General features: G+C 48.8%; 1 protein-coding gene across 1 annotated transcript; it reads left to right on the top strand.

Moving 5' to 3' along the window:
• Window positions 1-5,493: 5,493 nt before the first annotated feature.
• CTTNBP2NL (CTTNBP2 N-terminal like) lies at window positions 5,494-25,501 on the top strand. Its single transcript, XM_083878594.1, has 5 exons — window positions 5,494-5,558; window positions 10,362-10,469; window positions 18,798-19,028; window positions 20,709-20,816; window positions 21,541-25,501. The coding sequence occupies exons 2-5, from the start codon at window positions 10,371-10,373 to the stop codon at window positions 23,008-23,010; spliced, it is 1,908 nt and encodes a 635-aa protein (XP_083734720.1). The 5' UTR covers window positions 5,494-5,558; window positions 10,362-10,370; the 3' UTR covers window positions 23,011-25,501.
• The last annotated feature ends 369 nt before the right edge of the window (window positions 25,502-25,870 follow it).

The following is a 25,870-nucleotide window of genomic DNA, read 5'->3' as shown; positions in this document are numbered from 1 at the left end:
GCAGAGTTGGAGGCAGAGCTGGGGCAGAGTTGGGGGCAGAGTTGGGGGCAGAGCTGGGGCAGAGTTGGGGCAGAGCTGGGGCAGAGTTGGGGGCAGAGTTGGGAGCAGAGCTGGGAGCAGAGTTGGGGCAGAGCTGGGGCAGAGTTGGAGGCAGAGCTGGGGCAGAGTTGGGGGCAGAGTTGGGGGCAGAGCTGGGGCAGAGTTGGGGGCAGAGTTGGGGGCAGAGCTGGGAGCAGCTGCAGGAGCCTCTAAGTGGAGCCTGCAGTGGCAACGTGCTGTCCCTCAGCTTCAGCCCTTCAGTCCTCTGGGCTGGAATCCACATCCAGAGACCACCAGGGACCAGGATCCAGGACCCCCATGGCCCTGAGCAAGCAACACCAGCAAAGGGACCTTTTGGTGCTGAGGAAGGGCTCACACTCTTTTGGGTACCGCTGTGTGCCCTGGACAGGACATTTACTCAAGGGACAATGCTGAAAGAATTCCACTCTTTTTTTGCACATTCATTTTGGAAGACTGAAGCCTTTTTTTGCTTATATACCATATATTTCTATGAAATGCTTTATTCCCATTTCCCTTTGGTATAATTGGATTTTTCTCAGTAAGCAACAAAATAAAAAAGGAATTTAGAGCATCTTTTCAGCATTCACTACTTTAAAAGCAAACAATATCCTAACACTTAAAATCAAGAGTGCATTTTGAAAAGCAAGGCAAGGCAGTAACTTCTACTTTAAAAAGCCCTACAAGTTTTATGAAGCCATTTTACGCAGCTCCAGAGTTTCAGGAGGGAAGGAAAAAACACTCAGTCAAACCCAGAATATATTTTTATGGCCGCAAATTTTCTAAAATGAGACCATAGATCTTGTGTTAATATGGGGAGCCTTCAGAAATACACACCCACATGCCAGCACAAACAACACACAGCTCTAGAGATGGATGTCATACAATATTTAAAAAGAAAAAATACATAATTCCCAGGGAGGCAGGGCTGGCTCTTTTCCCAGATGGATTCTCATTCCGACAGCATTAAGAACATGACAGATGTGCTTCTTCCTAATTGTTTGTGTTTGTGGTTTATCTCTCTTGCCTGTGATGCTCCAGGAGAACTCTCTCTGTTACCACTTTGTTCCCTCCTGGGAGTTTTTTGGTGGCTGATCCTCAGCAGCAGGACAGGAGCCTGCCCAGTGCTGCCAAGGGCCTCATTGCAGTTCCCTCTTTGCCTTTCCAAAGCTCCCAAAGAGACAAAGAGACCCCCCTGGTCTCACCCCACAGGAGCTGCAGCCCCCAGGAGCCCCTTGCCCTTACCTGGGGCTGGTGTCACGGGTCAGGTCACAGACACGGGGAACCTGAACCTCCTGCACACACCTGTGCCTGTCCCCACCTGTGGGCTGGACCCACCTGTGGGCTGGACCCACCTGTGCCTGTCCCCACCTGTGGGCTGGCCCCACCTGTGCCTGTCCCCACCTGTGTGCTGGACTCACCTGTGCCTGTCCCCACCTGTGGGCTGGACCCACCTGTGCCTGTCCTCACCTGTGGGCTGGACCCACCTGTGCCTGTCCCCACCTGTGCCTGTCCCCACCTGTGGGCTGGACCCACCTGTGCCTGTCCCCACCTTTGGGCTGGACCCACCTGTGCCTGTCTTCACCTGTGCCTGTCCCCACCTGTGCCTGTCCTCACCTGTGCCTGTCCTCACCTGTGTGCTGGACCCACCTGTGCCTGTCCTCACCTGTGCCTGTCCTCACCTGTGGGCTGGACCCACCTGTGCCTGTCCCCACCTTTGGGCTGGACCCACCTGTGCCTGTCTTCACCTGTGCCTGTCCTCACCTGTGCCTGTCCCCACCTGTGTGCAGGTACTGGAGCCATCTGGACCTATCCCCCCCCTTGGCACATCCCTTGTTCCCTCCCAGCAGAATTCCATCCTGCACAGACTCTCAGGGTTCCTGATTTTTCTCCCTGTACCTGACACACCTGGCAATCACAGAGTCACAGACTGGTTGGGTTGGAAGGGACCTCAAAGCTCATCATTTTCCACCCCCACGCCATGGGCAGGGACATTTTCTACATCCCAGGCTGCTCCAAGCCCTGCCCAGCCTGGCCTTGGACACTCCCAGGGGTCCAGGGGCAGCCACAGCCTCTTTGGGCAGTCTATGCCAGTACCTCCACTGCATGGAAAAAAATGAAAAGTATAAAGTGACTGAACAGCCTGGAGAGAGATGTCCCCAGACCCGGGAAGCCTCTTCCTTCTGCAGATGATTTATTGCCCCCTCAACGCAGACCAGTGGGCAACTGAATATATTCTTTATATTTTAATATATTATTTTCTGTATGGACTCAGCTATGAAACTTTTTTTTTCTCTCTCAATTGCACTAATTTTCAAGGCTGCAGTTGTTTATTTGCCATCCCTGAGACCACCTAGGAGGTTTAGGACTCTCAGTGCCTTCAGATGTTTGCTCTGGGTTCATCAAGTGTCCTCAGCGAGCCCCAGAACAGAGAAGCTTTTGGTGCCAGATGTTCCCTGATGTAACTCATGCATCCATGACCTTTCCAGGCTCAATTCCTCACCAGTCCATCAGCCTCACGCAAAGCTCTTTCTGCACAAAGCTCTCCTTTCTCCTGTGTTTCCAGGAGCGGGACCGAGCAGCATCAGGAATGTTTGCAGCAGGAATGACCAGCGAGCAGAGATGATCCCGCCGAGCCAGCCGGGAGACACGAGGAGACACAACCGCTCCCTTGCTATTCCGAGATGTGAACGGCTGAGGTGCGTTTTGTGGAACTTGGAGAAACAGCTCCAGCGCGGCCGCTCCCCGAGAGCGGAGCCGGGTCTGAGCAGGAGCGCTGCGGACGCGCGGGGGCGCGGCAGCCCCGCCACCGGCACCGGCACCGGGAGCGGGACCGAGAGCGGGGACAGGCACCGCCACCGGCACCGGGAGCGGGACCGGGACCGAGAGCGGGGACAGGCACCGCCACCGCCACCGGCACCGGGAGCGGGACCGAGAGCGGGGACAGGCACCGCCACCGGGACCGAGAGCGGGGACAGGCACCGCCACCGCCACCGGCATCGCCACCGGCCCCGGGAGCGGGAGCGGGCCCGGAGCGCTGGGGCGGCACGGCCGGGGGCACAGCCGGGCACAGCCGCTGCCGTGGGGCCGCACACCGCCAAGGAGCCCTTACAGCCCAAAGTGAGGGGCGGTGGGGACGGCCCGTGTGTTCTGGGAACAGGAATGTCCTGGGAATGGGAATGTTCTGGGAACTGGTACTCGCCACAGCAATGACTCCCTCACTGACCGTCACCACTCTGGATCTCTGTCCCTAACCCCTTTCCCCCCTAAAGCCCATTTTTTCCAGGAAGCTTGCAGATCCCTGTCGAGCTGCACTTGCTCTCACAGGATGTGGTGAGCTAAGTCAGCTTTTTCCCGCCCCCAGCTTCCTTAATTTGTGGCGCTCCACGAGCCCCCTTCCCCTTTTCCCCGGCCGCAGACAGTGTGAGCTCAGAGCTGCTGCAGACAGCAGCCACCTCCTCCCCGGACACATCCAGCCTGCCTGGAGCATCCCCCTCCTCTCACCCCTCTCCAGCCCGTCCTGCTCTGCCCATCCTTCACCCCTGGCTCCTCGGAGGGGTGAAAATGGTGTGTAGGAAGTAAAGACAAGCCTGTGATATGAGCTGCCACTGTTTTTCAGGTGCATCATTAAGGGATCTCTGGCCTAAAATTTTATTTCGAGGATTAAAGAAGAGACAACTGGTGAAAAGCAGAGAGACAGGAGGAGCCCGGGGTAATCACAATCAGATGTCTCTATACACCAGCTGTTTGGCAATGCCACAGGGGCACTGCCAGCCTGGCACAGCTCAAGAGAGAAAATCCTCAGGAGTTTTTTCCCTCACGGGCTCTGAGTCTTCATGACCAGGGGCACTGCAAAACTTACAATACTTATCAAGGCTGGGAAATAACACTCAGACAAGCCTGTCTAGACAAAGCCATCTTCTGAAGGCAGCAGACGGGGGACTGTGATGGTGAGAGGTGGCACCATCGCTGTGCAGTGTGACACCATGTCACTGTGTCACCAGGTGACAGCTCTTTGCAGTGGGTGCAGACACTGCTGGTTTCGTGTGACATGTCACAGGCCCTGTGCCGAGCTCTGTGTGATCCTAGCACTGCCTTGCAGTCACACACATGGGATCACACAATCAGTTGGGCTGGAAAAGACCTCTGAGACCATCCTGACCTGTGAGTGGACACTGTCACCCAGAGCAGAGCACTGAGTGCCACCTCTGTCTTTGCTTAAACACCTCCAGGGACAGTGGCCCAGCACCTCCCTGGACAGCCCATCCCAATGGGTGATCACCCTTTCTGTGAAGGATTTCTTCCTAATGTTCCTAAACCTACTCTGGTGCAGCTTAAGGTGCTCCCAATGGTGAGAAAAGCCATTTAGAAGTTGTTTCCAGCTCTCTGGGGTCAGCGCGTTAGCAATGCCGAGCAGATCTCATGGAAAGCCCAGGGGCAGGACGAGTGGCCGTGCTCTCCAGAGAAAGGGCTCGTTCTGTGCTGGGTAAGCAGCTCCGGCTGCAGAACATCCTGCTGCCCTCAACAGGGCCGGTGCCCCCTGGCTGAGGCATCGAGGGCAGCATCCCCTCCCCTCCAGCAGCCGGGCCCAGCGTGCCCAGGGCTCTTCCCTCCGCCGGCAGCAGGTGAATAAACCGAAACGCTGATTTTCCCACAGCACCTCCGCCCAGAGGAGCTGCGGGGCCTTGTGAAAGCTCCTCAGAGGGAAGTCGTGCCCGGCAGGGAGGGCCGTGCCCACACCCGGGGTCTGCCCAGGTGAGTCACCGCCAGGTGAGTCAGCGCCGTGACAGGGCGGCTGCACAGGGAAAACAAACACCGGGAACAGCCTCGGGCAAACCATCGGTGCCAGAGTGAGGCCAAGGCCCGGTGCCAGGGGGGCAGCGGGGCCTGGAGGTGTCAGCGGAGAGGAGAGGGACTGTCCCGGTGCCGCGGTGGGACAGGGCCCAGAACACCGTGAGGGCACCGCTCTCCCGCCGGCACCGTGGGAGGGTCCGAAGGCACCGCCCCGCCACGGGCACTGCGGGCACTCACCTGCCCGGAGCCTGAGCCCAGCGGAGGCGGCCCCTGTCCCTGCCCGGGGTTCGCACAGCCCTTCCCGCCGCTGGGACAGGGACCGGGACGGCGATGGGGATCGGCCTCGGGCTGTGGGCCGGGACTGGCACCGGGCCGGGCCCGCCCGGACACACCCGCGGGCTGAGGGCGCTGCCCCGGGCGGTGCCTCGGCCCCGCCCCGCCGGAAGTGACGCGCCAATCACGGCCGCCCGCTCGCTCCGCCGCGAACAAAAGGGATTTTCACCCGTGGCCACGCCCCCCGCGCCCCCTCATTGGCTATGCCCGCCCCTTTCCCGCCCTCCCCGCGGTGGATTGGCCCGAGGACGCGGAAGCGGCGGCGCTGATTGGTGGGCGCGCCGTCGGTCAGCGGGCGGGGCGGAGCGGGGCGGGGCGGCCGATGGGGAGCGGAGCGGCGGCGGCGGTAGCGGCGGCGGCGCGGGGCCGGGCAGGTCGGTGTGCTGGGGTGGGCTTGGGTCCCGGGCTCGGCTCGGCTCGGCTCGGCTCGGCTCGGCTCGGCCCCAGCCTGTCCCGGCGCGGCGCTGCCCTGCCCCCGCGGGTGGGCTGAGGCAGGTGCGGGGCGGCCCGGCCCGCGGGGGCTGAGGGGGCGGCGGCGGGGCCGAGCTCCGCTGAGGGCGGGGGCGGCCGCCGGCGGGACTGAGGCGGCCGCAGGCGGCGGGAGAGAGGGGGCGGTGTCGGGGGCCGAACGGGGCGATCGGGGGCCGCGGAGGCCGGGGGGCGGTACCGGGGTCTGGGCGTCTGTGCCGGTCCGGCCGGGCCCGGTGCGCCGGGGGGCGATGGGGCCGGTTATCGCTCCCCACGCCCGGCTCCTTCCCCGCGGGCCCCGCTGCAGCCTTTCCCTTTGTTCGCCGCGGTGCCACCGGGCGAGGCAGCGCGGGAGCCACCGAGCCCGGCCCTGCCGCTCGTTCCGCGGGGCCGGTCCTGGTCCCGCCCGGTGCCGGTCCCCACCCGGTGCCTGTCCCCGCCCGGTGCCGGTCCCGCCCGGTGCCTGTCCCCGCCCGGTGCCTGTCCCTACGCTGTGCTGGTCCTGCCCGGTGCCAGTCCCCGCCCGGTGCCGGTCCTGCCCAGGGCCGGTCCTGCCCGGTGCCTGTCCCCGCCCGGTGCCTGTCCCCACCCGGTGCCTGTCCCTACCCTGTGCCGGTCCTGCCCGGTGCCTGTCCCCCCCGGTGCCGGTTCCCAGCCCTGGCCGGTCCTGGCCGTGCAGAGCCCGCTGTCCCGGGCTGACCCGCGCTGTTCCCGGGCCGGGGGCTGAAGGTCAGAGCGGCCCGCAATGTTTCCTTTCTCTCAGGGAACTCCAGAGGCTGCACAGGACCCACACAAAATCCACGCTCAAAATTATGCTGATTTATTTCCTTCTGAGTATTACTTCAAAAACTAATAGGATGAAGTTTATTTTTTTTTTCTTTTTTTTCTTTTTTTTTTTCCGTGGGTAATGTCCTTTCTCCTTTAGGGCTGAGATACAAAGATGAAGGAACTATAAACACTTCCTATTTTAACCTAGTTCTCCACAGCTCTGGTGCAATGCCAGGTAGCATTGTGGATACACAATTATTAAATCTATGTTAGCTTTTCTTCATTACATAAACATATGTAATTATCGAGACAGCTCAAACACCACCCGATACACACAGAAGCAGCTTTGGGAACTTGTCTGTCAGGACTTCTCAAACTGGTCATTTGAGTTCTCCTGTGAATGTGGTTACACGACTGCCCGTGCTGGCTCCTGGAAAATATCAGTTCCTCTTCAGGAACACGGGAAAGAAAATTAAGCTGGTTCAGGATTATTGCCGTTGTGGCATCGTTGCGCTGGTGTAGGTTTAGGAAATACCCCGTTTCAGAGGAGGAAGGAACAATAAGCTTTGTTCTTTATGATATCTTTTTAAAAAGTATAAGAGTTCTGAGCCAAGAGCTCGCAGAGAATTTTAAAACTTCCACTTGTTGGGCTGCCCTCCCCGTGCCTGGGGCTGTGCATTCAGCTCCTCTTGGGTTCCTGCCCGTGACTGCAGCCCTTGCTGGAGTCAGTGAGTGAGGTTCTCCTGTGCTGGCAACATCCCTTCATTCGTGCCCCCGTGTGTGTGAGGACAGGGAAATGTAACCTGGCACGGTTTCCTCCTCCTGGCACCGCCGGCTTATCTCTTGTGTTCCTCAAGTGGCTCATGCCAGAGATAACTCCCCCTGCTCTCTTGGCTCCTGTGGTTCTGCGTACACTTAAACTGCTCTTGATGGTTATTTCCAGTTAAATACCGGGAAATAGCTTTCCTAGAAAAGTTTTATCTGCTTGGAGGGCGGGTGTGGGTTTGTGGAGAAGACTCCAGTGGTCCAGAACTGGAAAGAAGCTCACCTTTAGGCAAGCAGAAAGTGATTATCTTTGTTTATGCTCTAAACTCGGGCTTATTGTCCAAAAATGGTGGTGTATCTCAGACTCAGGGAAAATATTTATATCATCAGACTAAACAACAAGGTCTTTGTGGTTTGTGATCTGTGTGAGTGCACCCAGTGTATTTCCCTGGATATAAAGGGGTAATGTGCCCTGGGAATTGCTGGATCTTGTTTCTGATGCTGGGAAACTCTGTCTCTTGGTTAAGGGTTTGGAAATAGAGGATGGGGTTCCCCAGCTGAAGTACCCAGATCCCTTTGGTAGAATGGGACTGTTTGCAAGGGGGAAAACTGGGTAGTTTAATAGAGTTGGCGTGATCTTTTGATAAAAATTGGGATGAGGGAAGGCACGGGGATGTATAGCTTGAAAGCAGCCTTGCACAGTTCGCTGTGCAAACTGGCTCCTGCTCTTTATTTCTCTTAATTATTTTTCCCTGTATATTTTAGGACAGGGCTTGTTTATGTTATTAAGCGCATTAAAGACTGCAGAGGCATGGTAAGAATAGCCTGGCTTATTCCTATAACACCAGGAAGTACAGGTCACAATGGGAGTAGTTAGAATATAGAGTAGAAATTATTGCTGCCCTGGCTAACAGCTCTAAAACACCAAACTGCAGCTGGTAGCTGTCCTTGCTATAAGGCTGAGCTGTTTGGTAGCTCCTGGGGAGATGCAGCTGCACATTTCCACATCATCTCTTTTTTAGGGAAGAGCATGGATGCAGTCATGTTGAAAGTCCATGTTCAACATTTGCTGTCCTGGGGTAACAGAAATAAATTATACACTTTGTTCTAAGATCTCCAAGGAGACTTCCCCATTTTCATTCCAGTTTATAATGCCCCAACACTACTGTAACTTGGTGAGTGTCTGGCAATAAAAGTTGTTTCCCTTTGGTATTGATTCAGGCCTAGAACTTGTGAATTTAGTGTGAGCAAGGACTGAGATGGTTTGGAAATCAAGCCGTGCATCTCCTCAGCAGGTGTTTGGATATTCCACATCTAAAGGCTGCCTAAGGAAACTGCAGCTTTGACATAAGCACCAACACCAACATGGTCAATATCAAAGACTAGAACCAGGCTGTCTTTTCTCACTCTGTGTGGCTCCTTCTTTATGTTTTAGCATTTCTTTGCTGCTTCTGTTGCTCTCTTCTTTCTAAGATAACCAAGTTGTAAATCCCTCTCCTTCCACACGGTCTCAGCTGGCCCATGGTGACAGAACCTCCAGCTGAGGGAGGTGCTCAGGCTCCCATCCTGCACATCTGTCTGTCAAGGCCACTGCCTGACCAGGAGTGATCAGTGCTGAAGGGTGGCCAGCACTCCCCTGGCCCACAAAAATGTGACTTTAGTCAATACACTGACTTTCCTAAATTGTGCCTTTATGTCAAGTCTTGATCAGGGTTTTTGGACATGATGACAAATATGAGCAGATTTCCTAAACTTTCCAAATATGAACAGATTCTCTAAATGTGGATTTTCCTCTTGGATATGTGACTGGATCTGCAGTAGGGAACAGGAATGTAATGCTAACAGCCCTGTGGTGTCTAGTTCAGTTTGGTTTTGGAGCAGCCAGTCATGGTCACTTGCACTGGTGTTTGTTTCCTTGGGCAGCCCATGCCAATGGGAGAGAGAGCCAGGATAGGCTGTAGGAAACGTTGTTGATTTACGGAATTTCATGTAAAACACTGTATGGGGCAGGAGTGTCTGTGTGTGATGAGACACTTCCCTGCTTAGCAGAGGGGCACAGAGTAGAGTTCTGATTTTTGTATGAATACTACAGAACTTTCTGTTCCCAGCGACTGGAAAACTGCTCTGGCACAAACAAGACAGAACTTGCTTTTGTGTATAACTCTCCAAGGCACAGTTATGCAAATCAGTTGTAAAGGAGCAATGACTTCAGACAAACTAGACCAGCTGAATGTTTTAGCTGGATAGACTTCTCCAGTAGAGGGTAATTAAACCCTTTATCACTTGCCACTGGAGTTTGATATCTCTGAGTAGCTTCTTCATGCTGTAGCATTTTCTGCTTGACACGAAGTGTGATGAAAGATGGACATGGCTTGGACTCAGAAAAGTGTATTTGATGGTTGTGCTAAGCACAGGGCTGTATCAATGGGTATATTTGCATCAGAGACAGGGATTTAGTAAAATTATTTCTATTTTTAACAAAATTTAATAAAAAGGTTTATTACTGGACAGCGTTAAGTGTATCAGCAAAGATGCAAGGGAATATAAAGCTTCTTTATGTGCAGTTTCAGATGACGGATCTCTTATGTAGGCACTAAAATTATATTTAATAGATGATGCTGATATTGAAACAGTTTGAAAGAATAGTAATTAAGTGTGTATTTTCTGTGGCATTGATTTTTGTGGAGTGGTTTGGGCCTGTTCCATGAGTGTGGATAGTGGCATTCCCAGGAAGGAAATCCCAGCCCTGCAACATTCCCATCACTGCTGGGCTCGTGTGGGTGGCCCAGCTTGGCCTTGGTTCATCACAGCTCCTCAGTGATGTTTGCAGCTGTGTGAGGCAGATGTGTCATCAAAATGACTTTTAAATATCTGTGTTTTTCCCCTCTCCTGTCAATTTTGGCTGCTTCCTGCTGAATATTGTCCAGTTCTGTTAGCCTGCACATTCTGCCATCACCATCTGGGTGTGCATGTGTTCCTGTCCCTTGGGAGAAGGTGACAAATGCATCTTCTACTACTGGTCTTGGAAGCTGGAGGGAAAATTATCCCCCCTCAGGGCAGTTTGCAATCCAAAAAACTGGAAGCTGAACTAAAATGCAGATTATATGTCATAGCTTCGAATACTGATCTTAACGTCCAAAGAAATACCTGCTAACCTAGGTTTCATTATTTTTCAGGTTTTCAGGATGAATCTGGAAAAACTCAGCAAACCAGAACTACTGACGCTGTTTAGCATTCTCGAGGGAGAATTAGAAGCAAGAGATCTTGTCATAGAGGCTTTAAAGGTAGGTTTTTTAAGCATCAGGATAAGAAACAAACGTGACAACAGCACTGCTGTAAGTTCTGCAGAGTGCTTGTATCCAAGGTGAACTTCAGAGGTAAAGATTTATTACAGAATAAATCCCATTTTAATATCATTAATTAATTAATTATCATTTAATATAATTTTAATATAACATAATAAACGCTGCATATAATTTTTGTCTTGGAATTCATTGTTGGAAGCTGGCTGCAAGTAGCATTTTGGTATTGAAATACAAGTGTTACATGTATGTTTTCGTCCTTTCTGATACAGAACCATGTGTTTCTGCTGTGTAAAAGGTCTGCCAGAATTCCTTTGTAGGTTTTTTTTCTCCTTTAGCAAGGAGGGCTGCTTAGAGCAGAAACTCTTCTCTCCAAGAGGGATCAGATTAGTCTTTTAGTGGCAATAACGTCACACTCAGTAAAAAGCATCTGTGGCTTTGTGTTGACTAAGCCACCATAAGCTGGCACTGCTGAGAGCAGGAGCCCTGAGTGCTCAGCTACTTATTCTTTCCCTTTGCTGGCATGAGCATTAGTGTAACCTTCCAGTGAGGCAGATGCCAGCTAAAACTGCTCCCAAAAGCCAGTTTCAATCCGTGTCAGTGCAGCTGAGGTCGTGCTGCTGTGGGAACCTGTGATGGGAAAGGCAAGGGTGGTGCTGGAGCCTCTGCTTGAGGTGCAGGAAAACTCTCTGGAGCACGGAGAGACCATGGGAAGAAATGTGGCAGCTCCATTCCAGAGGCTTTTTATTGCCTACCTTCCAGTAGTGAAAAGCAATTATCTTTCCTGTTGAAATTTAACCTGCAGTTCCCTCTTGTGTGAGGAGATTAATACAGTAAGAATACCCTTTGACATAATTTGTCAAGTACTCATAACTGAGAAGAAATTAAATGAAATGGTAACCTATGCTTGGTAATTATGGAGTATAAAATCCTGAGCTAATCAAAGGTTAGGGCTCCCTTCCCCTTCCTCTGTCAGGGCTGTGCTGTAGTGTTTTCATCTCAGGATTGTGAGGAAAGCTGGAGGTGCTGGCAAAGGGCAACAAAAGCTTCAAATCCAAGCTGGCTCTTGCTGCCTCCTGAGAGTGATCTCAGGGAAAAACTGCCACCCCTGGAACGTGGCCTGTGCCTGCAGCACTGTGGGATGTTGTGGGTCTTCAGCTGTGCTGCTCCTCGGCTCCAAAAGCTTGTTCTCAGTGCTGTGCAGCCCAGCCTGGCTTCCTGCTGGCAGCAGCTCTGCTGCCCTTTCCATGAGTGGAAGGAAAAGTCATGTAACTGCTTAATCTGGTGGCTGGGCAGAGGTTCAGCAGCAGAGAACTTCCAGCTTTGCTCTGTCCATTTATTTGGAATATACAGCTAGAGGCATCCTGGCCTTACACTGTTTTTCTCATTGTTTGCTGATAGTAACTGTGGAAACAGCTTTACCGTGCCTCACTGCCTGAGAGACTTTGTGTGTGACTAATTAAAGGAAACCTTGCTAGTGTGTTTACTCACGTTTTGATGCATGAAAGTGCTGCCCTGAAGAAAAAGCAAATTCTAAGACTGAATTAAAGATTTGCACTCTCGAGAGCATTTTGTTTGGCTTGCATATATTGGACAAATTGAGTTGTAATTTGTACAGATTAATCTGTGTACAGAGAGGGGCTGGGGGAAGCTGATTATTCCACACACAGAGGAAGTGTCTGACGTGGCCTCCCAGCTCTCCCAGTTCCCTGAGTGCCATGGGCAGTGTATCCTGCCTGGATACAGCTGGATTCCTTTGGAGGAGTCAGAGTTTTATGTTAAATGTGGGTGTATGTTGGGAGCAGGTGGAGTTTCATCCGCTGGACTTTCTTAGGGGGTTGCACACTCCTGAACCACAGCAGTGATTTTTCTCCAGCAGTTTTGTTAAACATGTCGATGTCAGTGGCTGGAAATCAGAATTTTATCTGCCTGTTTGCTTCCCACATAGTAACAAAAACACATTTCCCTTCATGGGCTAATTTGACTTCAGCTTCAGATTTAAATAATTCTGAGCTCTGGTTGTTTGAGTCAAATCCTGTGGTGCATTATAGGAAAGGACAGGAACTTGCAGAGGAGGAGTACCTTCATTTGTAAACATGTCATCTGGTGGTAGTACAGGCTGCAATAATTGATATTCCTGCACGCTTGGGGACAAACGTTTTGTATCTGGCATTTAGCAGAGAGAATCCATGCATGCAGATGACAAAGCTTAAAATAGTTTTCTTCTCCCTCATGGTATCAGGCACTTGTTAGCTGGCACTGGCCCTGTTTCTCTCTGTTTCAAAATCAGGCTGCTGAGCTGGCCATTCCAGACACTGTTTGTTGAACACCCTTCTTTTTTCTCCCTCTCTTCACCCCCTCTCCCCACATCTTGACCCTTTCTTCCTCGCTGTCTGACAAACTGATTATATTCAAAATATTCTTTCTCAATGCTTGAGTTTGCTTCCTCTGTTTTAAAACCTCTTTGGAAAAAAAAAAAAAAAAAAAAAAAAGGCGGTTTTTTTTTTTGCCTGAAAGTAGCTTCCTGTCCACTACATAAATCTCAGTGTTCTCCTTAGAACAGATTGTAAGCCTCACTTCTTATTGTGCTCCTTTTCCTGTAGTTATAATTGTGTTTATATCATCCAAAAAACACACATGCTGTCAGAGAGTTGCATAATCCTCAGAGTTAGACTCTCAGTCCTTGTTGCTGTGTAGGAAGGGTTGCATGAAGCACAGGTTTACCTTCTGAAGTAGCACACCACGACTGGAAACAATTCAATATTGAAATGGATCTCTGTCGCTGTGTTAGAGCACTTCGTTCCCTCCTCCCTGTTCTCCTAAAGAGAGTTTTCCATACCTTAGAATTGAAGTTCTGTTTACTTCTAGAAAACAGGAAACAGCTTCCTGGCTTATTCTTTTATGTTAATACAGCCTCGGGCAATTTACGTTGGAATCGAAACTATTTTGTGTTAATGACTGGGAGCTGGTATTCATCTCTTTGCTCCTGAGTTCAGTGATTCACTCAAAGCAATATTAATGCAAAACTAGGTGTTTGGTAGTGGAATTAGAAATTAGGTTTACAGTGCAGTTTCCAAAACTTAACTCTACCTCTTGTTTAAATAAAAAAAGAAAGTTCAGTAATACAAAACCTTCCTGCTGTTAAATCTTTCACAGATGGGGCAAATTGGGCTCATGCATCACTTAGCAAGCAGCTTCCATGGAGCATTGTTCCCATGGGTGCTGTCTCGCTGGAATGCAGCATTCCTTACAGCTTTGCTTGCAAGCTTGGGGGATTTTTTGTTTATTTCTGGCTGGAAGCAGCACGGTTTGCCAGTCTCATTCAAAACCTGGCTCTCCTCACCCTCCCGGTGGCCAGGTGTGTGCTGGGCAGCAGCAGAGAGCTGTGGGAATGCCTTCCATGCTGGAAGGGCTCCTGCTCTGGGCTCAGGTGTCCGGGTGCTGCTGTGCTCTGGTTTTGGGGTGCCCAAAGAGCAGTTCCTGGTTTTGGGGTGCCCAAAGTGCAGTCCCTGCAGCAGCCCGGGCTGTGGAGCCAGGCACTGCCAGCCTTTCACCATGAAGGCCCAGGGAAAGAAGTTCCAATTTTGTGCTGCTTGACATTTCCTGAGAAAACTTCCGTTTTTCAGAGCTGATCCCAGGCCTTACCTGGGCAGATGTGGGTAGCTCTCATTTATCAGGGCTGCTCACTTGATATAATGATGACAATTAGGACAGATGCTGCATTTGAACAATTTGCTGGGTGGCTCCGTGCCTGGCATTGCTGTGGAGCTGCAGCTACTGCAGCTCTGGAAGTCCCACTCCGGCATTCTGACATTTTATTTTCCGGCAAAGCCAGTGGTCCCCACCCTCATTTCCCTTCACTGTCAGTGCTCACTGTGACCTCAGCCTGTCTTTATTCCCAACTTCTGTCTCTGAGGAGAGAAGCTAATAAGGAAGTTCAAGGCAGCAAGGAGCTATTTAAAGCTTATTCCACTCTCTGCTACATGAAGGAGGAACTTCTGTGCAAATTATTACTGGAGAACTTCAAACTCAGTAGCTGTAGTTAATTAAGAGTGTGTTTGTCTTGTACTGAGGGTTAAAACCTGAACTCTGAAATTACAGGGGAGAGAAATGCTCTACTTGGTGTCCAAAAAACACTTGAAATAAGTCTTGGAAATTCCCTGTTTGATGTTCCAGCAAAACAAGTTGTAAAGATTACTGAAGAGAGAGAGGATATTCTGTCACATAAACAAGGTTTCGGTAGAAGGAAATATTTTATTTAAAAAAAAATACAGAAATAGGTTATGGGAAACATTCATCCCAAAACAGCCTAGAAATCCCAAGAGGAAACAGCAGCTTTTTCCTAACAAAGCAAAGTCTTTGCTTTGCCTGCCTGCACAGGAAACATCTTTTCAGTTGGGTCAGATATTGCTTCTGCCCCATAAAATCCCAATTATCTCTTCCCAAACAGACTAGCTCCATTACCCAAACTTGATCTCAAAGCCAGCCAGTTTCACATGGAACCCTCTCTGCTTATGCCTAATTTTTCCAGTCTTCTGGAATTTTGTTTTTAGTGGTAGCTCACATTTATAGTTCCTTCTTGTTTTTAAAAGCACCCCAAGCTTATATGTTATCTTCTTTTCCTGTTGAGAGAGGTAAATTTAATAGTCTTGAAAATTGCTGAATAATCTATTTAGTTGTTTCTGGAATTTGGGTATTTTGGTGGGAAATACACAGTTCTGCATGGTTGAGACTTTAGAGCTGGAGGTACTAAATTAGAAGATGTAATTGCACAGAATTGTATCTTCTTTCAAAGCACCATTGCTGATATTGGAGGTATGTATGTCATCTCTGGTGTTCAGATGAAATTTTCCACTCCCTAACACTGCATTTTGTAATCTTATTTCTTTTCTATTTAAGCTTGATTATTTGTGGATTCGTGTTTCCTGTGCTGGGACCTGAGATCCAAGTTGATTTTTTTCACTTTGGGCTCAGTAATAGAGAGTTTCTCTTCCATCATCAAGTTCCTTCTGTTCTGAAAGTTGAACAACGACTGTGTTTAAGGCAGAATCCAGTTCAGACAGGACAAAATCAGAAGTGCTGGGGATATCTGGCCGTGACCTGCAGTGACAGAGGAGTTGCAGAGCCCAGGGAGGAGCACCAGCCATGGCAGAAGTCCCTCTCTGTGGCACCTCCATGCCTGTATAAAATAACCTCTGGAGGTTCTGGCACCGAGTTCATTTTCCAAGAGCTGCCTCAGTGATTTAGGTGCCCCAGGTGGCTGCTGTGTGGGACCTGCAGCACAGAGGTGTCACAGCCTGGAAAATCCCATTTGCATTTCCAAGTGCTCAGCGGCCTCAATGCCAAAGCACTGGGTTTGTTTTTGCAAACGTGGTGTGGTCTGTGTAGGATGACCTGGTTAAGGCTTTTTCTAGTCTAGACAACTTTAATTAAATGTTTATGCTCTGCTGGCTACTAAAGAAGACAAGCTGGACTTGAGAAAGCTCCTAATGTTGTGATAGTCTCATCTGTTTGTCATGCTAGTTCAGGAAAATACTTAATTGCTCAAACTAGCAAGGAGGAACTTCTTGTTCTTTCCCAAACAGGAAATAAACCACCGCACTGAATTCAGCAGGGTTTAGAGCCCAGTGCTGTGAGGAGCAGAGGAAAACCTGGCTTTTGTTACATCTTCAGTAACACCTTCAGGTTTTGGAGCTCTTATTTGGTAGAACTTGCCCATCAGTAAAGGTTTGTTTTCACAGCTGAAGCACTGTGCCCTTCCGAAGGGCCCTGTTCCTGTGCAGTGTGGCCAGCACTGGGATGAGCTGGGATTAAGCTCCTCTGTCACAGCAGTAAGGCCAGCTGGATGGAGATCCCAGTTCATATTTACAGGCTTATTAATGTTTGAGTCACTTAGAAATTCCCTCCACATTTATAGGGAGCTTTCTTTGAGTCATTTTTATAAGTACTTCAGAAAAACAGAAGATACCCTGTTCCTGAAGAAAACAAACAAACCCTATAGTTTTTCCTGTGATTCATTAAACCAAGGCTGCCCCATTATCCAGGGCTGCTCTCCTATTTCCAGGGCTGATCTTTTCCTTCCTCTCCTTTTTATTTTCGTGTAAAGTCAGAACAATATCTGAAGCTCTGATCAAAGGTATCCACAGTTCCTGATGGATATTGCTGATAGAGAGGGAGGGGTATCTGTGAGTGTGAGCTGTTTCTCTGTGTTTGTTTGCTGCAGGGTTAAAATCCAGCTCCAAACTGGAATCACAGGACGGATGTCTCTAATTTGGGCATGGAGAAGAAATTTTGGGTTGGGTTTTTTATGCCTCTTGTCAAGGTAATGCAAACACTTTTCCTTTTAAGAGCACAAATCTTTCTTTTTTTTTTTTTTTTTTTTTTGTTTTTTTTTTTTTTTTTGTTAGTTTATTTCATGTTAATCACATGGCTGCTTTTCAGAATGCAAATCAGCAAGTCTCACCAGCTCTTTGAGTAAAGCCAAGTTTTATTATTTAACTCCCACTGTTCAAGTGTAGCTCTAGCAGCTGCTGTGGGGGATGTTCCACAGTTCTGTGACTCCTGCTCTTGTGTGCTCGAGGGAAGCATTTGTGGTTGGGACATCACAAAAGAGCCATTCCAATAAATACTGGCTTCTGAGCTGTCCTTTCATTTGAGTCAGGCTCAATCTTTCCTGTCTAAATGATGTCCTTGTGCAATCCCATAAGAAATGGGTGACAGTTTGGCACTCCTGTTCCCTGACAGGGTTTCTGGGCAGTGCACAGCGAGGCTGGCACAGGCTGCCTCTGCATTCAGAGCTTTGTTCAGCTCCATTCCCACTCCAGCAGAGCTGGGCTTGTGTGGGACTCGTGTTCAGAGCCCTCCACCTGCCCCAAGGAGCTGCTGTGCTTGACCTGGGCTGGGCTGTGTGCTGTTGGTGCTGTGCCCAGCTGGGAGCAGAAGGGTGAAGCACACTTGGGAAGGTGTAGACAGCCTTTGTGTTGGAGCAGTGGCTCAAGGAAAAAACGTGTCTTGTGTGAGCTGTGGAAGGAAAAGCTCATTTAGGGTCAGAACCCTTCTGTAGATCACACGTGCTAGTCTGTTCTAAACTAAACACTCTTTGATAAAGGTCCCAGGGCTCACTCCTGCATTTCAGTGGTGCAGGTGACTCGTGCAGAGAAAAATCCCATTCCTTGTGTCCTCACTGAGGGTGTGCCATGCAGAACAGAACAGAGCAGTCATTTATACACTGGAGGAAAGAAAAGGTCTGAACTGTGGTGGGAACCAGTCCTTAGAGCACAGTACAGACCAAGAGGAACTCAGATGAAGTCTCATTTTCAGGTGTTATTTCTTGGCAGGTGCATCAGCTCTGCTGGGCAGGGGTCGTGCTGTCAGCGGCACTCAGAGGAATGAAACTGTCACAGGTTTTCATAAAGGCTCAGAACAGCCCAGAACCATTTCATTGGAAATCCAGGATTATATTTCTTTGAGCTAAGACACCTCTGAGGCCTCTTTTGAATCTGAATTTGGTTTTCCTCCTGTGTCTTTTGTTGCATAAATATTTGGTTTCATATGGTTGATACTTTCATATCTGTCTGTTTGTGAGATTTCATTTTGGTTTTAGACCTTTACAGTCATCATTGAATAAGATAAGCCTCTGGGTGTCCTAACAAACAGATTTCCAGATGGAATGGCTGATTCATGGAATAATTGGGGTTGGAAGAGACCTCTGAGCTCGTTGAGTCCAACCATTAAACGCTGTAAATGTAGAGCTGAGTACGTGTGAGTTGTCTTAATCCTTACCAGCTCCAAAGGAAACCTCATCATTCCTGTCCTGCTTCTTGAGAGACTGAGCTCTGTTTAGTCTGGATGAGAACATTAAAGATTTTATTAACAATTCACGGATTTATGGCTCTTGCAAGAATGAAAGTCTTTAATTGCTCAACATGAAATTCTCTGATGGTGACATAGTCAAGGAAACCACACAACTGCTTCTTTCACTGATGCGACAATAAATGATTAAATCTTTTGTTGAGCAAGAGCTACTGCTTACCTTGTTTCCTTTCACACAGCAGTGGAATGTCAGTCATGGCCCTGGCAGGTAGCTGTGGTATGAGGATGTTTGTAGACTCAGAATATTGTGGAGATGCTGTGGTTTTAAGCAAGATTTCTCTTTATTTCCTTTATTTCTAGCAGACAACAGGACATGAATCAGACTGTGTAAAATTCTTTTTAAATGGAGAACTGGGGAAAAGGAATATTAACTACAAAACCCTGTCTTCTTTAGCTAGTTTAAGTATATTAAAATGCAAATTTGTTTTTGTGTTGCAGGCCCAGCACAGGGACACGTTCATTGAGGAACGCTATGGGAAATACAACATCAGTGATCCATTGATGGCTTTGCAGAGAGATTTCGAGACCCTGAAGGAGGGAAATCATGGTGAAAAGCAGCCAGTATGCTCCAATCCTTTATCTATTTTGAAAGTGGTGATGAAACATTGCAAGAACATGCAGGAAAGAATGTTATCCCAGCTGGCTGCTGCAGAAAGCAGACACAGAAAGGTAAGTTTTGCCTCAGTTAAGATGTGCAGAAGTTACAGTTGCATTTTAATAACATATTTAACTTCAGCAAAAACACTTAAATTCCCTGAGGCTTGGTAACTGATTTGTTTAAACTTCTCACTCCAGGTGATGCAGCTGGTGAGCTAATGAGTTATAATGTCAGAATTTGAAATACACACAAGATGTTTTCATTAGGACACACCAAAAAGGAACTAGCTTACAGCTGGGAGGTGTAATGCTTCCCAAAATGCAGGAAAGGGTTTCTGGAAGATGGAATTCTCAGCAGACCTATCACTGTTCTGCCTGGGACTTGTTCTCCATGGTTATTGAGGAGCTGCTGCCAGGGGAAAGCACCTCCCTGTGCTTCCCTAAGGAAGTGTGGAGTGACCTAAAGGATCTTTCTTACCATTTGGCCTCTTCAATGAAGCACCTATTAGTCTTCAGACATACATTTAATATATATTGACACCAATAAAGTGCTTGGCCATGTGTCAGACCATGCTACCACAGAAACTGAAGTCACTAGAAGTAAGAGCAAGGCTGTGTTTCACTTTTCAGCCAAATATCCAACCAAGTCATACAGTAAAATAGGGTATTTTTTCACCTTTTCCTCTTCCTGTCCACTTCTGTCAAAGCTTCCTATATACTTGATGATATTTTAGCATTATTTGGAAGCTTAAACTTCAGGAAGACCGAGGAACTGCTAAATCCATGGTGAGTGTGTGTTGGGAGAGCGTAGTTTTGGTGGTGAGATAAAGCAGAGCCTCTTGGGAAGTTTGTATTCTGGCTTTTTTGTTGAGTTAATAGCATTTCAATTATTCATGTAATTCGGTGTTAAAGCTGAAGGAGCTCCTTCACTGGGTCCTTATGGGAAGCAGTTTCACTTCAAGAGCTCATCTTGTCCTTAAGTGGAAGAACAAATTAATGTTCTTTAAAATAAACTTTACACTGGAGTCCTCAAATCCCTGTGAGGCACTGGGAGAAGCCTGTGTGGGAGTTGCTGCTGCGGGCACAGAGGGGCTGTGCTGTTGTTGGTGCCCTGTCTCCTGGATGCAGCACCTCTGCTCCTGCTGGGCCTTGGATTGATGGTCCTGCCAGGAAATTCTGAGTTTCGAGGGACAAGAGGCACAAACTGAAATACAGGAATTTCCAGCTGAATATGAGGAAAAACTGACTTACTTTGAGGGTGACAGAACACTGGAGCAGGCTGTGGAGGGGTTGTTGATTCTCCTTCCCTGCCAGTATGCAGAACCCTCCCTGAGCTGATCTGTGAACCCTCTCCAGGGCAAGGCCTTGGCAGGGACTTGGGCTGGACGATCTCCAGAGATCCCTTCCAGCCCCAACCCTCCTGGAATGAGGGCACCATTCATAACATGAGCCTCTCAAGGATATCACACAGTCTGGGGGAAAAGTGTGCACTTTAGATATTTAATAATAAAAGGAATGCAGATCCAGTGTGAGGTTTTTCCCAAGGACTTTCACAAAGTGGCTCAGTTTGACCCCATAATAGCGTATCATGAACTTGTCCAAAAGCTGCTTTTCTGTGATCTGGGTTGAACTGGGGTGTCTGAAGCTGCCGTGGTGGCTCTCCCTGGTCACTCTGTGCCCGTGCAGAGGCTCTGGTCCCTCCCTGCCTGCGAGTGCACCACTGAACCCACCTGGCTGCTGTTTGTTGGGCAGGTGATCCTGGACCTGGAGGAGGAGAGGCAGCGGCACGCACAGGACACAGCCGAGGGGGACGATGTCACCTACATGCTGGAGAAGGAGAGGGAGCGCCTCACCCAGCAGGTACAGCCCACAGGAACCCCGGGGCTTTCTGCAGGAACCTCCCTCTGTGAGGCACTCCTGGCTTTTATCACGCTGGTATGAAAAACAACCTGAAATTTCTCAGTGTGTTTCGGTAGCAGAGCAGCGCTAAAAGGTGTTACTAGGCAATCAAATGCTCTGAAATCTTAACTTCAGCCTGAAATCCAAGGAGTTCTGAAGAACAGGGCTGTACTTACAATTAATAGCACACTGCAGTACTCAAAATTCAGGGTAAGTCATGGCAGATCTCCTGGGGTGTTGTTCAGAAATGCTAATAAATATTTAAGCCACTGTTTTCTGTTACTCAAGCGCTGGAGCCTTTGTTAAGCACACATACCACATCAGCATTTTGAAGCCTAAAAGCCTTTAAAAGGCAAACTGACAAAGTAGTAAATGAGGTGGAAGGAAGCTTTGCTTGTTCCATCAGTGCATGGCAGACCATGTGCGTATCTCACTAAAGGCCAATCGAATTTCACACAGGATAAAACCACTAGTAAGTAATAATCGTTGCTTTGGGCAAGCTGAGTTGTTCCAGACTGTTCTGCAGATTTCTGGGGAATAACCTCTTTCTCAGCCATTGTAATTTTTTACTGTGTAATTTCTCCAAGATGCACAGTAAACCTGTTCCCTTTTGGGGTCTTGCCCTTCATTTACTTTCAGGAGGTTTTATGGTACCCTTACAATCATTTTTGTTCTTAACTTCCAGGTGGAGTTTGAAAAATCCCAAGTGAAAAAGTTTGAAAAAGAGCAGAAGAAGCTGTCAAGCCAGTTGGAGGAGGAAAGGGCACGCCACAAGCAACTGTCCTCCATGCTTGTTGTGGAGTGCAAGAAAGCCACTGCCAAGGCAGCTGAAGAGGGCCAGAAGACAGCAGAGCTGAGCTTGAAATTGGAAAAGGAGAAGAGTAAGGTGAGTAAACTGGAAGAGGAGCTGGCAGCCAAGAGGAAGCGGGGCTTGCAGATGGAAGCACAAGTAGAGAAGCAGCTCTCAGAGTTCGACATTGAAAGAGAACAGCTGAAAGCTAAGCTAAACAGAGAAGAAAACCGTACAAAAGCACTCAAAGAAGAGGTGGAATGTCTGAAGAAAGCCCTGAAGGAGCTGGAGGCTTCTTGCCAAGAGCACGGTCCCTCTGAGCCTGTGCACCCCAGCCCCTCAGTGACATCCAGAGGGGTCACAACTGACAGTCCTCCTGTGAAATCTGTGTCCTGCCAGACTGAGGGTCTGCAGGCAGAGCGAGCAAACCCTGCCAGCACCAGCAAAGCTGTTCACACCGTGTTTGCCAGCCCCTCCACACCTGCTCATGCCTATGCAAAATCCAATGGGCATTGTGACACAGACATGCAGACAGGTGGGGAGACAAATGCTGCAGAGACCCAAATGCACAGGGAGAAACCTGCTGCAGCCTCAGAAAACGCAGTGGAGAATGGAAGTTCTCCTGTAAGAACAGAGTCACCGGTGCACCCGATGTCCCAGCTCCCCTCTGCCGGGGTGTCCCTGTCCCCCAGCAGCACAGCTGCCTCCTCTCTGACCCCTTCTCCCTGCTCCTCACCAGTGCTGACCAAACGCTTGGTGGGAGCCTGTGCCAGCAGCCCTGGCTACCAGTCCTCCTACCAGGTGGGCATCAACCAGCGTTTCCACGCGGCCCGGCACAAGTTCCAGGCTCAGGCTGAGCAGGACCATCAGCCCGGGGGCCTGCAGAGCCCCCCGTCCCGGGATCTGTCCCCCACCCTGGCAGACAACTCTGCTGCCAAGCAGCTGGCCCGCAACACGGTCACCCAGGTGCTGTCCAGGTTCACCAGCCAGCAGGGCCCCATCAAGCCTGTCTCCCCTAACAGCTCCCCTTTTGGCACGGACTATCGAACCCTGGCCGGTGCTGGTGGCCCCAAAGCAGAGTCTGGGCACTCCCCAAGCCCTGTCAAGGTTTCCAGCCCGCTCAGCCCGTTGTCTCCTGGGATTAAGTCACCGACCATTCCTAGAGCAGAGAGAGGGAACCCTCCTCCCATTCCTCCAAAGAAACCTGGCCTTGCTCAGTCCCCTGCTGCTGCTGCTCCACCAACCAAAACCTCCTCCCAGGCCTCCTCCCTGGGCGCCCCCTTGGATGTGGGCAGTGGCTGCTCCAACAACACTGTCGTGTCAAATGGCAAAGACCTGGAGATCCTCCTGCCAAGCAGCAGCTAGTCTCCAGAAAATGGGAATGTGACATTCCACAGCTTAGCTTGCCCTGGAGCTAAGACACTGTTTTTCCACTCCATGTTATTTATTTCCATAGTAGCAGAATCTGTCTGTATAAAGCATTTAGTATATTTTTTTTTCTTTTTAATAGGTAGGAAAATATTTTTGTTTATGAAGAAACTTTAACTACAGCTATACAGTAGCCTCCAAATGTCTCATGGCAGCAGTCAAATCATTAGAGATGACAACCATAATCACATGGTAGGACCTATCAACCTCTAATGAGACTGAAATGCTACTTTTAAATTGTGCAGAAATAATTTTTGCAGACTTTTTACTCCATATGAACATTTTATAAAAGTGCCTGAACTAAGCCTGCAATATGAATGTGATTCTCGGGAAAAGGTGAGGAGGGGAACATCCAGCTGCAGAAACAAATTCTTCTGAGTCCTGAATGTTGAAACCAACACTGGTTTTCATTTTAATTATTTGCACTTGCTAAGATAAGTTAGCAAATGTGCTACAAATTCTGCAAGGTGACCACCAGACAGGTGCAGCCAGCCAGGCTGTGTCCTTCAGGACATAGCTCCCAGCTATTTGCAGAAGCACACATTGGTTTCTTGGCATAAAATTTAGTTGTGGTATCATCTAGATTGCTTCTCTGTCAGTATTCCTTGTACATACAGTTCTTTCTGCTTTCCTGCCAAGATGCCTGTGTGCTTTAAATGGCTAAACTCGGGTTTCTGGTGTACCACCTGGAATTTTCAAGCTCTTCAAGCATTCTACTGTTGTGTGTAGAACTTCTGAAAAGAGGATCTTTCTGTTACTTGACAAAGATCTCACTATTAATTGAAAAAGTAACTCGTCCATATACTACACGGGTTTTTGCAACACCTGTAACATGGGATCTTCAACTTTAAACAAAAGCAATAATTTTGTTCCTCATCTGTGAGAGTGAAGTCTGACTGACCTGGATTTTACCCAGTAGCTATGGCTGGCTTTCCTTGGCTGCAAATATGGAGCCAAGTCATTGCTGCTGTGGAATTGAATATGCGAATCTGTGTAGGTATGTCACACACATACATACTAAACACACAGGGTATTAGGGAAATACTGATCTCTTCTTGATCTTCTGCTTCATATGAAGAAAACAGGGCAATTCACTGAGATTTTAAAAAATTCCTCAGTGAGGAATTGCCTAAGCTTGAGGCAGATCGTGTGTGTGAAGAAGTATTTGGACCCAGGAGAAGCAGGCTGATTCCTGTGCAGAAATGTTTGCTGCAAGAAAACCAACGGGCCCAGCACAGTGGGTTTTTTGAGTCACTGTGCTGAGAAATACAGGACAAACACCACAGATGAGTGGCAGAGGCTGAGAGCATGACTGAGTTAATGATCTCGGGTGCTGGATGTGAGCTGATCCTAAATTTAGAAACCAGTTTTGCTGCTCAGTGTCATCCGGCCTTGAGCACTTCCCCAGGCAGGACGGTGATGTTTGCTCAGCTCCCACTGCCAGAGACACGTTCTCCTTTGTCAGTTTTCACTGTTCCATTAGACAAAACCCCTCTTGTGGGGAAGGTCCCTGTGCCAGAGGAGGGTGCAGAGCTGTCCCTGGCAGGGAGCTTTGGGCTTTGAGCCTCCTTCCACAGGAGATCTGTACTGCTTTCAGGTGGCTTTTGTTGGAGTGACCCCACACAGCCAAGGCAGGGGTTTAGAGGTTTTCACAGACCTTTTAGGTAGTGGTATTATGGGCTGTTGTTCCTAATCCAGTGGAACAATCTGTGTGTTAACAGCAGGGACACAGACAGCCAGAGCTAAATGGGCAGTGACTCTTTTGGAAGCACATTTATTACTTTTTTTAACTAAATGTCCACAGCAGATTTTTTTTTTTCCTCTTGCTGAGAGTAAATGTAAAAATGGATGGGCAGATGGATTTTGGCCCATGTATCCCTTCTGATTGAAAAGTGAGGCTTTTGTATACACTGCTTTAATGAGTTTCTTTGCTTTTACATTAATCTGGTATTATCCCCTTTGTTTATTGATAGCTCTAGAGAGAGAGATGCTATGATGAAGTCTAATAGGAAATGCACTGAGTACTGTTTCTTCTAAAATATAATATGGGAAGGGGTATGCAAAAGAATGTATTTTTGCTAGTAGACTAACTTCTGAAAGAAACTAAGCACAAGGGATTAAAATGGATCCAACTAATTCAGTAAGACATTTAGAGTTAGTATTTAACTGTTGATGTAGATTCTGTGTGGAAGCAACTAAATATTTCTTCTCTAACCCACATGTGTCCTAAGCAGACATTGTTGCAGAGTTTGTCACTGGCTAATGGAGTATAATGAAGTGCAAAACATACAACACTAGTATTAATTCATTAACACTTGTAAATTTGTAAAGCCAAACGTACCAAGCTGAAGTCTTTAATCATTTTTATAGCTGATGGCATTAAACATGTTAAACATTCATATTATCAATAAAGGATTTTATTTTTAAGATGTGCAAATTGCTTAAGGAGGTGTTTGGAGTTGGGGCTGCCCAGAAGGAAACAATCCTGCTGCTGGTAACTGGGCATCTGTGCTCACCTGCAACCAGGAGCTTTCGTGGAAGCTCTGAAATGTCAGAAGAAAGCTCATTTCTTGGGAGTACAGTGGATCCTGAGCAGTCTTGGCTGCTGCAGCCAGAGCTCCTCCACCTCCACCCACCTGCAGCTGCTGGAAGTTGGGAGGTGCCCTGGGGCACAGCACACTCTGGGTGCTCCAGACAGCTCCGGCTTTTAGATATTTTTAAATAAAACCCAGTTTTCCTAGAGTACCTCTGCCACGGTGTCACAGTACAGAATGGATGACACTTGATATTAACGAAC

Source organism: Zosterops lateralis (genome assembly GCF_965231275.1).
Source record: "Zosterops lateralis genome assembly, chromosome: 26".
NCBI lineage: Eukaryota > Metazoa > Chordata > Aves > Passeriformes > Zosteropidae > Zosterops > Zosterops lateralis.
The sequence above is the reverse complement of the archived record's forward strand: the minus strand, read 5'-3'. Positions and strand labels throughout refer to the sequence as shown.